A 15,253-nucleotide genomic window follows, 5' to 3' on the forward strand; every position below is an offset into this window, starting at 1 on the left:
GATGATGTTCCTTGTGGATAGGAATATGTAGATACGCATCCTTTAAATCCACCGTGGTCATGAATTGACCTTCCTGGATGGAAGGAAGGATAGTTCGAATGGTTTCCATCTTGAACGATGGGACCTTGAGAAAGTTGTTTAAGATCTTGAGATCTAGGATTGGTCTGAACGTTCCCTCTTTTTTGGGAACTATGAACAGATTGGAGTAGAACCCCATCCCTTGTTCTCTCAATGGAACAGGATGAATCACTCCCATTTTTAACAGGTCTTCTACACAATGTAAGAACGCCTGTCTTTTTATGTGGTCTGAAGACAACTGAGACCTGTGGAACCTCCCCCTTGGGGGAAGTCCCTTGAATTCCAGAAGATAACCCTGGGAGACTATTTCTAGCGCCCAAGGATCCAGAACATCTCTTGCCCAAGCCTGAGCGAAGAGAGAGAGTCTGCCCCCCACCAGATCCGGTCCCGGATCGGGGGCCAATATTTCATGCTGTCTTGGTAGCAGTGGCAGGTTTCTTGGCCTGCTTTCCCTTGTTCCAGCCTTGCATTGGTCTCCAAGCTGGCTTGGCCTGAGAAGTATTACCCTCTTGCTTAGAGGACGTAGCACCTTGGGCTGGTCCGTTTTTACGAAAGGGACGAAAATTAGGTCTATTTTTTGCCTTGAAAGGCCGATCCTGAGGAAGGGCATGGCCCTTACCCCCAGTGATATCAGAGATAATCTCTTTCAAGTCAGGACCAAACAGCGTTTTCCCCTTGAAAGGAATGTTTAGTAGCTTGTTCTTGGAAGACGCATCAGCCGACCAAGATTTCAACCAAAGCGCTCTGCGCGCCACAATAGCAAACCCAGAATTCTTAGCCGCTAACTTAGCCAATTGCAAAGAGGCGTCTAGAGTGAAAGAATTAGCCAATTTGAGAGCATTGACTCTGTCCATAATCTCCTCATAAGGAGGAGAGTCACTATCGAGCACCTTAATCAGTTCATCAAACCAGAAATATGCGGCTGTAGTGACAGGGACAATGCATGAAATGGGTTGTAGAAGGTAACCCTGCTGAACAAACATCTTTTTAAGCAAACCTTCTAATTTTTTATCCATAGGATCTTTGAAAGCACAACTATCCTCTATGGGAATAGTGGTGCGTTTGTTTAAAGTAGAAACCGCTCCCTCGACCTTGGGGACTGACTGCCATAAGTCCTTTCTGGGGTCGACCATAGGAAACAATTTTTTAAATATGGGGGGAGGGACGAAAGGAATACCGGGCCTTTCCCAGTCTTTATTAACAATGTCCGCCACCCGCTTGGGTATAGGAAAAGCTTCTGGGGGCCCCGGCACCTCTAGGAACTTGTCCATTTTACATAGTTTCTCTGGGATGACCAAATTTTCACAATCATCCAGAGTGGATAATACCTCCTTAAGCAAAATGCGGAGATGTTCCAATTTAAATTTAAAAGTAATCACATCAGATTCAGCCTGCTGAGAAATGTTCCCTAAATCAGTAATTTCTCCCTCAGACAAAACCTCCCTGGCCCCCTCAGATTGGGTTAGGGGCCCTTCAGAGATATTAATATCAGCGTCGTCATGCTCTTCAGTAACTAAAACAGAGCATCCACGCTTACGCTGACAAGGGTTCATTTTGGCTAAAATGTTTTTGACAGAATTATCCATTACAGCCGTTAATTGTTGCATAGTAAGGAGTATTGGCGCGCTAGATGTACTAGGGGCCTCCTGAGTGGGCAAGACTCGTGTAGACGAAGGAGGGAATGATGCAGTACCATGCTTACTCCCCTCACTTGAGGAATCATCTTGGGCATCATTGTCATTATCACATAAATCACATTTATTTAAATGAATAGGAATTCTGGCTTCCCCACATTCAGAACACAGTCTATCTGGTAGTTCAGACATGTTAAACAGGCATAAACTTGATAAGAAAGTACAAAAAACGTTTTGAAATAAAACCGTTACTGTCACTTTAAATTTTAAACTGAACACACTTTATTACTGCAATTGCGAAAAAACATGAAGGAATTGTTCAAAATTCACCAAACTTTCACCACAGTGTCTTAAAGCCTTGAAAATATTGCACACCAATTTTGGAAGCTTTAACCCTTAAAATAACGGAACCGGAGCCGTTTTAAGCTTTAACCCCTTTACAGTCCCTGGTATCTGCTTTGCTGAGACCCAACCAAACCCAAAGGGGAATACGATACCAAATGACGCCTTCAGAAGTCTTTTATAAGTATCAGAGCTCCTCTCACATGCGACTGCATGCCATGCTTCTCAAAAACAAGTGCGCAACACCGGCGCGAAAATGAGACTCTGCCTATGCTTTGGGAAAGCCCCTAAAGAATAAGGTGTCTAAAACAGTGCCTGCCGATATTATTATATCAAAATACCCAGAATAAATGATTCCTCAAGGCTAAATAAGTGTTAATATCAATCGATTTAGCCCAAAAAAGGTCTACAGTCTAAATAAGCCCTTGTGAAGCCCTTATTTACAATCGTAATAAACATGGCTTACCGGATCCCATAGGGAAAATGACAGCTTCCAGCATTACATCGTCTTGTTAGAATGTGTCATACCTCAAGCAGCAAAGGACTGCAAACTGTTCCCCCAACTGAAGTTAATTGCTCTCAACAGTCCTGTGTGGAACAGCCATGGATTTTAGTTACGGTTGCTAAAATCATTTTCCTCATACAAACAGAATTCTTCATCTCTTTTCTGTTTCTGAGTAAATAGTACGTACCAGCACTATTTGAAAATAACAAACTCTTGATTGAATAATGAAAAACTACAGTTAAACACTAAAAAACTCTAAGCCATCTCCGTGGAGATGTTGCCTGTACAACGGCAAAGAGAATGACTGGGGTAGGCGGAGCCTAGGAGGGATCATGTGACCAGCTTTGCTGGGCTCTTTGCCATTTCCTGTTGGGGAAGAGAATATCCCACAAGTAAGGATGACGCCGTGGACCGGACACACCTATGTTGGAGAAATAAGGAATTTTGAACATCCCGAGTCAAGGCAAATAAATGTTTGAATACATATATTTAGAACTTTATATAAAAAGTGCCCAACCATAGCTTAGAGTGTAGCAGCACCACTTCTCATATAAAAAGTTCCTTTATTAAACACATAGTAGGAGCAGGTAAAATAGAACGACGTTTCGGGTAGTTATCCCTTAGTCATGTTCACATACTGTTTGTTAGACTTAATCACCTTTAAATAGCCATCAGTCAGGTGACACCTTTAAATAGCCATCACCTGACTGATGGCTATTTAAAGGTGATTAAGTCTAACAAACAGTATGTGAACATGACTAAGGGATAACTACCCGAAACGTCGTTCTATTTTACCTGCTCCTACTATGTGTTTAATAAAGGAACTTTTTATATGAGAAGTGGTGCTGCTGCATTCTTTGAAGATTTTGGATACTGTTTGGATCCTTGCAGTGATCCTATGCTAGCTTGCACACACCTTGGGTCTGAGTGCTGGATTTCAATTACATTTTATAGCTTAGAGTGTCACAGAAAATAAGACTTACTTTCCCCAGGACACTCATCTACATGTAGGAGAAAGCCAAACCAGTACTGAAACGAGAATCAGTAGAGGAAATGGTATATATAAGAGTATATCGTCGATCTGAAAAGGGAGGTAAGAGATGAATCTCTACGACCGATAACAGAGAACCTATGAAATAGACCCCGTAGAAGGAGATCACTGCATTCAAATAGGCAATACTCTCCTCACATCCCTCTGACATTCACTGCACGCTGAGAGGAAAACCGGGCTCCAACCTGCTGCGGAGCGCATATCAACGTAGAATCTAGCACAAACTTACTTCACCACCTCCATAGGAGGCAAAGTTTGTAAAACTGATTTGTGGGTGTGGTGAGGGGTGTATTTATAGGCATTTTGAGGTTTGGGAAACTTTTCCCCTCCTGGTAGGAATGTATATCCCATACGTCACTAGCTCATGGACTCTTGCTAATTACATGAAAGAAATAAACTTTTATGATTCAGATAGAACATGCTGTTTTAAGAAACTTTCTAATTTACTTCAATAATCAAATTTTGCAGTGTTTTTTTAATACACACTTTCAGGGGAACAAGTTCCTACTGAGCATGTGCAGAAGCTCATGGGGTATACATATACTAGTCTGATTGGCTGAAGTCAGTCACATTATAAAGGGGGCTGGAAAATGGTAGAAAAAAAAAAAAGTCAGAAAAAGAAATCTGCAGTTTATTTGAAATTCAGAGTAGGTGTGAAATCATTGCCTTTATTATGCACTTTTTAATTATGCAATTCTACTGCATTGAGTGGTCCTTCAAGCATTGCTACATAATTTGGATTATAAAAATAAATAATCTGCATACACATGTATATATACACACACATCTCTGTCTATATATCTGTATCTATACACACAAATAAGCGCACACATAAATATACAGAAAAGTGATCTGACAAACTAATATTTTATCTATACATATAAATCAGATAGGGCATGCCATTTTAAAATAACTTCATTCTCATGATATCTTTTGTTGAAAAGCAGGGACGTATCCTTAGGAGCCGGCCCATTTCTGGAAACAGTTTTGCAAGCACATTAGATGACAGATTTATTTCCTGCCATGTAGTGCTCCAGATGCCTACCTAGGTATTTCTTCAACACAGAATATCATGGGAACAAAGCAAATATGATAATAGAAGTAAATTGGAAACTATATTAAAATGGTATAATCTATCTTAATCATAAAAAAAAACCTTTTAGGGTTTCAAATCTCTAAAAAAATGAGCATTTCTATACTATGTCCGTTTGTGAATATGAGAACATACAAACTGAGGCAAGAGAAACATATAGATAAATAGAATTATGGCTGTATAGTACCTTGTGTGATGCGCCTTTGTGCTGTGCGACTCTCTTGGTGTTTTTACAGCACTGGGTAGCGGACAGCTCTGCCACACGCACCTGCCCATCCCTGGCACACATAGCCAAAGTGGAGTCTCCACTGTTTGGAAGGAATTTTGCCTAAAGAAAAAACAAACCTTTTTATTTTTTTAAAAGCAAATTAAAAGATACATATTACATTTTTATTATTAAAGGGACAGTAAACACTGTGTAATTACAAGACACTGCTGATCCGTTTGCTACAAATCATCATTCCAGCCAAGTCTAAACATTTTTAAAACAAAACCTATCTGCTGCATTTATTTTTTCAATAGCCAAACTCCACCCACCGCTAGCTTTCTTTGGAGGAGCCAATCCGTTTGCAGACAACAGGGTTAGCCATGGTCATTAAGTTAGTATAAAATGAATCGTTATGCAGTTAATGCCAATAAAGGAAAGATATGAAGCAGGTTTAGTCTTCGAGAAGTCAGCAGGGTGTATTTTTAAATTTCTGAGAATTAGAAAAGAAAATCCAGTTGTCAGAGCTAAATTACAATACAAAAATATTGCAAAACGTGTGTTGTTAATATTTTATATTAAAATCAATGTGTTTACTGTCCATTTTAAGCATGCTAGCATTACTTTAAAACAACCGGGATTTCCAAATTAACATATGAAATACTCAAGTAAGTTCTTCTTTCCAAAGTGTGATGTCATTTTTTTTTTAAATTTATTGAAATATATACAACTTGCTTTTGTTAACTTCCAAGTTGGTCTTGTAAGTGAGCCTGTAATGCAGAGGTCTCAAACTCAAATTACCTTGGGGCCACTGGTCAATTTTTCTTTTCCCATGGGGGCCACTTCCAAAACTTTGAACAAAATTAATATAAATGCTCTGTTAAACAGATACTATAGTGATGGCTTTGTGTCATGTGTAATCATTACATACACACCCAGACCCACATATACACAGACTCACACATACACAGACCCCCTCACACACACACGCTTACACATACACATAGACCCCCCAACACACACACACCCACACAGACCCCCCTTACACACACACACAGACCCACACAAACACACAGAGATCCCCCACACACACACACAAAAGTTATGGCATGGCAGTATTTTAAACAAAGCAAGCTATACAGCCCCTCTCTTAGATAGAGACACAAAATAAAACTCACTATAAGGCAACTGTACTTGGCACATACCTTGCTCAACCCCATTGCTTGTCCTCCTCTGCTGCTGCATGCCTAGACACAGTTTGCCCCACAATCTCACTGAGAGTTACACTACACTCCCCCAGTGAAGTCCTAAGTCCCCTCCTCACTGCCAAACACAAGCTCTGGGCAAAACAATCTTACTCACTCGCTTGCTTTGCTCCTCTGCTGCCTGACCCACAAACAGCTATGGTGCCAATTTTGGCATGCTGCACTTGGGCTTATATAGAGGCGTGGGCCTGGAGCTGCAGCTCCTCACACCTCCGGCATTACGTTAATCAGCCCACAGCTCTCAGTTATTGGGACTAAGTGGAGGGCCGCATTGCAACCGGTTCGTGGGCTGGAAATGGCCCGCGGGCCGGTACTTTGATACCCCTGCTGTAAGGTCTTAAAAGGGACATAAAACAAGTTGGGATAGAGACAAAATAATATAATATGTACTTTAATTAATTTACCTGTAAATTTATACTGCAGTGCCTCGTCATTAACCCTTTCTTTTTAGTTTCTGAATTGTAGAGCTCTAACTCCCCACACACATTTCCTTTTATAGCTGTAACTATAGCCCCCTTTGTTTTGGTAAAATGCAGAAGTGAATAGGGAATATCTGATGGAGCATGCCTAGTAGCTGTGAACTCAGTTAAAATACAATGCCTCTGTCTAAACACTGATAAGGGGGGTGGAGTTGGTTGCTCCAGACAGCACAGCTTTGTAACTAATTTTCCTTGGTGAGGGGTGTATTTATAGGCATTTTGAGGTTTGGGAAACGTTGCCCCTCCGTTATCCCATACGTCACTAGCTCATGGACTCTTGCCAATATGAAATAAATGAATTTATCAGGTAAGTTCTTACATAAATTATGTTTTCTTTCATGTAATTGGCAGGGGTCCATGAGCTAGTGACGTATGGGATAGCAATACCCAAGATGTGGAAACCCACACAAGAGTCACAGAGAGGGAGGGATAAAATAAAAACAGCCATTTTCCGCTGAAGAAAATTAATCCACAACCCAAAATATAAGTTTATTCTCATAAATGAAAGGGAAAAAACTTAAAACATAAAGCAGAGGAATCAAACTGAAAAAGTTGCCTGAAGAACTTTTCTACCAAAAACTGCTTCCGAAGAAGCAAATACATCAAAACGGTAGAATTTAGTAAATGTATGCAAAGAAGACCAATTAGCTGCTTTGCAAATCTGATCAACTGAAGCTTCATTCCTAAAAGCCCAGGAATTGGAAACTGATCTAGTAGAATGAGCTGTAATTCTCTGAGGCGGGGCTTGACCCGACTCCAAATAAGCTTGATAAATCAAAAGCTATAACTACAATGCCAAGGAAACGGCAGAAGCCTTCTGACCTTTCCTAGGACCAGAAAAGATAACAAATAGACTAGAAGTCTTCCTGAAATCTTTAGTAGCTTCAACAGAATATTTCAAAGCTCTTACCACATCCAAAGAATGTAAGGATCTCTCCAAAGAAATCTTAGGATTTAGGACACAAGGAAGGGACAACAATTTCTCTATTAATGTTGTTAGAATTTACAACCTTAGGTAAGAATTTAAATTAAGTCTGCAAAACTGCCTTATCCTGATGAAAAATCAGAAAAGGAGATTCACAAGAAAGAGCAGATAATTCAGAAACTCTTTTAGCAGAAGAGATGGCCTGAAGGAACAACACTTTCCAAGAAAGTAGTTTAATGTCCAAAGAATGCATAGGCTCAAATGGAGGAGCCTGTAAAGCCTTCAAAACCAAATTATCCAAGGAGGAGAAATTGATTTAATGACAGGCTTGATACGGACCAAAGCCTGTACAAAACAGTGAATATCAGGAAGCTTAGCAATCTTTCTGTGAAATAAAGCAGAAAGAGAAGAGATTTGTCCCTTCAAGGAACTTGCAGACAAACCCTTATCCAAACCATCCTGAAGAAACTGTAAAATTCTAGGATTTCTAAAAGAATGCCAAGAGAATTTATGAGAAGAACACCATGAAATGTAAGTCTTTCAAACTCGATAATAAATCTTTCTAGAAACAGATTTACAATCCTGCAACATAGTATTAATCACTGAGTCAGAGAAACCTCTTTGACTAAGCACTTGGCTTTCAATTTCCATACCTTCAAATTTAATGATTTGAGATCCTGATGGAAAAAACAGACCTTGAGGCAGCAGGTCCGGCCTTAATGGAAGTGGCCAAGGTTGGCAACTGGACATCCGAACAAGATCCGCATACCAAAACCTGTGAGGCCATGCTGGAGCCACCAGCAACACAAACAATTGCTCCATGATGATTTTGGAGATCATTCTTGGAAGAAGAACTAGAGGCAGGAAAATATAAGTAGGTTGATAACACCAAGGAAGTGTCAACGCATTCACTGCTTCCGACTGAGGATCCCTAGACCGCGACAGGTACCTGGGAAGTCTCTTGTTTAGATGAGAAGCCATCAAATCTATTTCTGGAAGACCCCACATCTGAACAATCTGAGAAAACACATCTGGATGGAGGGACCACTCCCCCGGATGTAAAGTCTAACGGCTGAGATAATCCGCTTCCCAATTGTCTATACCTGGGATATGAACCGCAGAAATTAGACAGGAGCTGGATTCCGCCCAAGCAAGTATCCGAGATACTTCCTTCATAGCTTGGGGACTGTGAGTCCCACCCTGATGATTGACATATGCCACAGTTGTGATATTGTCTGTCTGAAAACAAATTAACGGTTCTCTCTTCAACAGAGGCCAAATTTGAAGAGCCCTGAAAATCGCACAGAGTTCCAAAATAAAACTTCCATGCACATAGCTACTGAAGGGAATGACTGAGACTGAAGGTTCCGACAGGCTGTAAACAATTTCAAACGTCTCTTGTCTGTTTAGAGACAGAGTCATGGACACTGAATCTATCTGAAAACCTAAAAAGGTGACCCTTGTCTGAGGAATCAAAGAACTTTTTGGTAAATTGATCCTCCAACCATGTTTTCGAAGAAACACTAGTTTATTCATGTAAGATTCTGCAGAATGTAAAGACTGAGTTAGTACCAAAATATCATCTAAATAAGGAAATACCGCAATACCCCACACTCTGATTACAGAGAGTAGGGCACCAAGCACCTTTTAAAAGATTCTTGGAGCTGTCGCTAGGCCAAAAGGAAGAGCGACAAATTGGTAATGCTTGTCTAGAAAAGAGAATCTCAGAAACTGATAATGATCTGGATGAATCAGAATATGAAGATATATGTCCACAATAGATTTACAGGATGCATAACGCCCGTGCTGAACAAAAAGGCAGAATAGTCCTTATAGTCACCATTTTGAAAGTTGGTACTCTTACATAACTATTCAAAATTTTCAAATCCAGAACTGGTCTGAATGAATTTTCTTTCTTTGGGACAAAGAATAGATTTGAATAAAACCCTAGACCCTGTTCCTGAAACGGAACCAGCATGATTACCCCTGAAAACTCCAGGTCTGAAACACACTTCAGGGAAACCTGAGCTTTTACTGGATTTGCTGGGATGCGTGAGAGAAAAAATCTTCTCAAAGGAGGTCTTACTCTGAATCCTATTCGGTAACCCTGAGAGACAATACTCAGAATCCATTGATTTTGAACAGAATTTGTACAAACATCCTTGAAAAATCTTAATCTTCCCCCTACCAGCTGAGCTGGAATGAGGGCCGCACCTTCATGCGGACTTGGGGGCTGGCTTTGGTTTTTAAATGGCTTGGATTTATTCCAATTTGAAGAAGGTTTCCAAATGGAAACAGATTCCTTGGCGGAAGGATTAGGTTTGTGTTCCTTAATTTGTCGAAAGGAACGAAAACGGTTAAAAGCTTTAGATTTACCCTTAGGTCTTTTATCCTGAGGCAAAAAACTCCCTTCCCCCCAGTGACAGTTGAAATAATCGAATCCAACTGAGAACCAAATAACTTATTACCTTGGAAAGAAAGAGAGAGCAATCTGGACTTAGAAGTTATGTCAGCATTCCAAGATTTAAGCCACAAAGCTCTTCTAGCTAAAATAGCTAAAGACATAGATCTAACATCAATTTTGATGATATCAAAAATGGCATCACAAATAAAATGATTTGCATGTTGAAGCAAGCAAACAATGCTAGACAAATCAGAATCCAATTCTTGTTGCGCTAAATTTTCCAACCAAAATGTTGATGCAGCTGCAACATCAGCCAAAGAAATTGCAGGCCTGAGAAGATAACCAGAATATAAATAGGCTTTCCTTAGATAAGATTCAAGTTTCCTATCTAAAGGATCTTAAAAAGTAGTACCATCTTCCATAGGAATAGTAGTACGTTTTGCAAGATAAGAGATAACCCCATCAACTTTGGGGATCTTTTCCCAAAACACCAATGTAACTGCTGGCAAAGGATACAATTTTTTAAACCTTGAAGAAGGAATAAAAGAAGTACCAGGCCTATTCCATTCCTTAGAAATCATATCAGAAATAGCATCAGGAAAAACCTCTGGAATACCCAAGGGAGGTTTATAAACAGAATTTAAACGTTTACTAGTTTTAGTATCAAGAGGACTAGTTTCCTCAATATCCAATGTAATCAACACTTCTTTTAACAAAGAACGAATATACTCCATTTTAAATAAATAAGTAGATTTGTCAGTGTCAATATCTGAGGAAGGATCTTCTGAAACAGATAGATCCTCATCAGTGGAGGATAATTCAGTATGTTGTTGGTCATTTGAAATTTCATCAACTTTATGAGAAGTTTTAAAAAGGAAATTTATTCTTACCTGATAAATTGATTTCTTCTACGATACGAGTCCACGGATTTCATCCTTACTTGTGGGATATTATCCTCCTGCTAACAGGAAGTGGCAAAGAGCACCACAGCAGAGCTGTATTTATAGCTCCTCCCTTGCCCTCCACCTCCAGTCATTCGACCGAAGGTTATAGGAAGAGAAAGGAAAAACTAAAAAGTGCAGAGGTGACTGAAGTTGTAAAATAAAAATTATTCTGTCTGAAATTGACAGGGAGGGCCGTGGACTCGTCGTATCGTAGAAGAAATCAATTTATCAGGTAAGCATAAATTTCCTTTTCTTCTACAAGATACGAGTCCACGGATTTCATCCTTACTTGTGGGACACAATACCAAAGCAACAGGACACGGATGAAAGGGAGGAACAAGACAGAGACCTAAACAGAAGGCACCACTGCTTGAAGAACTTTCCTCCCAAAACAGCCTCAGAAGAAGCAAAAGTATCAAATTTATAAAATTTGGAAAAAGTATGAAGGGACGACCAAGTCGCAGCCTTACAAATCTGTTCAACAGATGCATCGTTTTTAAAGGCCCATGTGGGAGCCACAGCCCTAGTAGAATGAGCTGTAATTCTTTCAGGAGGTTGCTGTCCAGCAGTCTCATATGCCAGGCGGAAGATACTTCTCAGCCAAAAAGAAAGAGGTAGCCGTAGCTTTCTGACCCCTACACTTTCCAGAATAAACAATGAATAATGAAGATGATTGACAGAAATCCTTAGTTGCCTGTAAGTAAAACTTTAAGGCACGGACCACGTCCAGATTATGAAACATAAGCTCCTTCCTAGAAGAAGGATTAGGAGATAAGGAAGGAACAACAATTTCCTGATAAATATTTTTGTTCGAAAGAAGAAATCCAGGTTTAGTACGTAAAACCACCTTATCAGAATGAAAAATGAGATAAGGCGAATCACACTAACGCTGAAAGCTCAGAAACTTTTCGAGCAGAAGAAATAGCAACCAAAACAGAAGTTTTTGAGAGGAAATGGTGGAAACACATAAGCTAGGCTGAACAACCAAGGCACTGCCAAGGCGTCTATCAGTTCAGCCTGAGGATCCCGCGACCTGGATCCGTATCTTGGAAGCTTGGAATTCTGTCGAGATGCCATCAGATCCAATTCCAGTCTGCCCCATCGAAAAATACTAGTGAGGCAAACACCTCCGGGTGGAGTTCCCACTCCCCCGGATGAAAAGTCTATCGACTTAGAAAATTCGCTTCCCAGTTCTCTACTCCTGGGATGTAGCTTGCTGACAGATGACAAGAGTGGGCCTCCGCCCATCGGATTATCTTGAATACTTCTATCATTGCTAAGGAACTCCTTGTTCCCCCCTGATGATTGATATATGCCACAGTCGTGATGTTGTCCGACTGGAATCTGATGAATTTGGCCGAAGCCAACTGAGGCTACGCCTGAAGCGCATTGAATATTGCTCTAAGTTCCAGAATATTGATTGGAAGTAGAGACTCCACTTGAGTCCAAACACCCTGAGCCTTCAAGGAATTCCAGACTGCACCCCAGCCCAGTAGACTGGCGTCCTTTGTCACTATCACCCACGAGGGTCTGCGGAAACAAGTCCCCTGGGACAGATGATCCGGCGACAACCACCAAAGAAGAGTCTCTGGTTTCTTGATCTAGAGTTATCTGAGGAGATAAATCCGCATAATCCCCATTCCACTGTCCAAGCATGCACAGCTGCAGTGGTCTGAGATGAAAGCGAGCAAACGGAATAATGTCCATTGCCGTTACCATTAATCCAATTACCTCCATACACTGAGCCACTGATGGCCGAGGAATGGACTGAAGTGCTCGGCAAGTATTTAGAATCTTTGATTTTCTGGCCTCCGTCAGAAATATCTTCATGGCTACCGAGTCTATCAGAGTTCCCAGGAAAGGAACCCTTGTCTGTGGAACTAGTGAACTTTTCTCTATGTTCACCTTCCAACCGTGAGTTCTCAGAAAAGAAAACACTGTGTCCGTGTGAGATTTTGTCAGACGATATGTTGACGCCTGGATCAGAATATCATCCACATAAGGCGCCACTGCTATGCCTCGCGGTCTGAGAACCGCCAAAAGAAACCCTAGAACCTTAGTGAAGATTCTGGGTGCTGTGGCCAACCCGAAGGGAAGAGCCACAAACTGATAACGTTTGTCCAGGAAGGCAAATCTTAGGAACTGATGATGATCCGAATATGAAGGTAAGCATCCTTCAAGTCCACGGTAGTCATATATTGACCCTCCTGGATCATTGGTAAAATTGTTCGTATAGTCTCCATCTTGAATGATGGGACTCTGAGAAATTTGTTTAGACACTTGAGGTCTAAGAAGGGTCTGAAAGTTCCCTCTTTTTTTGGGAACCACAAATAGATTTGAGTAGAACCCCTGTCCCAATTTTGGAACTGGACAAATTACTCCCATGGTACTCCCAGCGTAAGAACGCCTCTATTTTTATCTGGTTTGCAGATAATCTTGAAAGATAAAGTCTCCCTCTTGGGAGAAAATCTTTGAATTCCAATTGATAACCGTGTGTCACTATTTCTAGTGCCCAGGGGTCCTGAAAATCTCTTGCCCAAGCCAGGGCAAAGAAAGAGAGTCTGCCCCCTACTAGATCCGGTCCCGAATCGGGGGCCGCCCCTTCATGCTGTCTTAGTAGCAGCAGCAGGCTTTTTGGATTGTTTACCTTTATTCCAGTTCTGGTTGGATCTCCAGACTGACTTAGATTGGGTAAAAATCCCTTCCTGCTTTGTGGAAGAAGAGGAAGCGGAGGGTCCTCCTTTAAAGTTCCGAAAGGAACTAAAATTATTTTGTTTACCCCTCATCTTAACAAACTTATCCTGAGGTAGGGCATGGCCTTTACCTCCTGTAATGTTAGAAATGATTTCCTTCAATTCAGGCCCAAAAACGGTCTTACCTTTAAAAGGATTAGCTAAAAACTTTTTTTGATGAGACATCAGCAGACCAAGATTTGAGCCACAATGCTCTACGTGCTAGGATAGAAAATCCTGCATTTTTCGCCGCTAATCTAGCAATTTGAAAAGCGGCATCACTAATAAAAGAATTAGCTAGCTTGAGAGCCTTAATTCTATCCAAAATGTCATCTAATGGGGTCTCAACCTTAAGAGACTCTTCTAGAGCCTCAAACCAAAAAGCTGCTGCAATAGTTACTGGAACTATGCAAGCCGTAGGTTGTAAAAGAAAACCCTAATTATTAAATAATTTCTTTATTAGACCCTCTAATTTTTAGTCCATAGGGTCTTTGAAAGCACAACTGTCCTCAATGGGTATAGTTGTCCGCTTAGCCAGAGTAGATATTGCTCCCGAATGGCGTCTGATATGGGAAACATTTTCTTAAAATTAGGAGGGGGAGAAAATGGTATACCTGGTCTATCCCATTCCTATCTTATAATTTCCAAAATTCTTTTAGGAACCGGAAAAACAGTGTAAGTGGGCACTTCTAGATATTTATCCACCTTACACAACTTCTCTGGAGGTATTACAATAGGGTCACAATCATCCAGAGTCGCTAAAACCTCTTGAAGTAACAGGCGGAGGTGTTCAAGCTTAAATTTGAAGGACATAGTGTCCGAATCTGTCTGAGGTAGTACATTCCCTGAGTCTGAAATTTCTCCATCAGACAGCAATTCCCTGACCCCCAACTCAGAACACTGTGAGAGTACATCAGAAATAGCTAATAAAGCATCAGAGGATTCAGTATTTACATTAATACCTGGCCTACTGTGTTTACCATGTAACACTGGTAATTTAGATAATACCTCTGTAAGGGTAGTTGACATAACTGCAGCCATCTCCTGCAGAGTAATAGAATTAGACGCACTAGAGGTACTAGGCGTCGCTTGTGTGGGCGTTAAAGGTTGTGACACTTGGGGAGAATTAGATGGCATCTCATGAGTCTTTTCAGACTGAGAATCATCCTTAGACACACTTTCATTACCTAAAATATGTTCTTTACAGTGTAAGGCCCTTTCAGTACAAGAAGGACACAATGTAAGAGTGGGTTCCACAATGGCTACTAAACACAGAGCACTGACTTTCTTCAATGTCAGACATGTTGAACAGACTAGTAATAATCACAACAGTCGTTAAATACTATATTTATTGAATTAAACAATATTTGGAAAAAAAAAAAACGTGTACTGTACCTTTAAAAAATAAAAGCGCACAATTTTTTCCCCAACTGCTAGAAAACGCTAATAACGTTAAATAGTTAAATACACTTATATTTAAGTGCCAAAAATGATTGCACCCTCAGGCAAGGGGTGAAATTGCCCTCTACAGGATGAATAAACAGAGAAAACTGTATTAGAATGAAAAAACAACAACTGCACCTCGCCACAGCTCTG

General features: G+C 40.6%; 1 protein-coding gene across 5 annotated transcripts in view; it reads right to left on the reverse strand.

Annotated features, from left to right (window-relative positions):
- DCAF8 (DDB1 and CUL4 associated factor 8) overlaps nt 1-15,253 on the reverse strand; it is a 378,940-nt gene that overhangs the window by 274,302 nt on the left and 89,385 nt on the right. For all 5 annotated transcript variants that reach the window (XM_053705076.1, XM_053705096.1, XM_053705081.1 and 2 more), the window contains one exon: nt 4,891-5,031. In XM_053705076.1, coding sequence (XP_053561051.1) covers nt 4,891-5,031 — 141 coding nt within the window. The remainder of the gene's footprint in view (nt 1-4,890; nt 5,032-15,253) is intronic.

Source organism: Bombina bombina, chromosome 1 (genome assembly GCF_027579735.1).
Source record: "Bombina bombina isolate aBomBom1 chromosome 1, aBomBom1.pri, whole genome shotgun sequence".
Taxonomy (NCBI): Eukaryota; Metazoa; Chordata; class Amphibia; order Anura; family Bombinatoridae; genus Bombina; species Bombina bombina.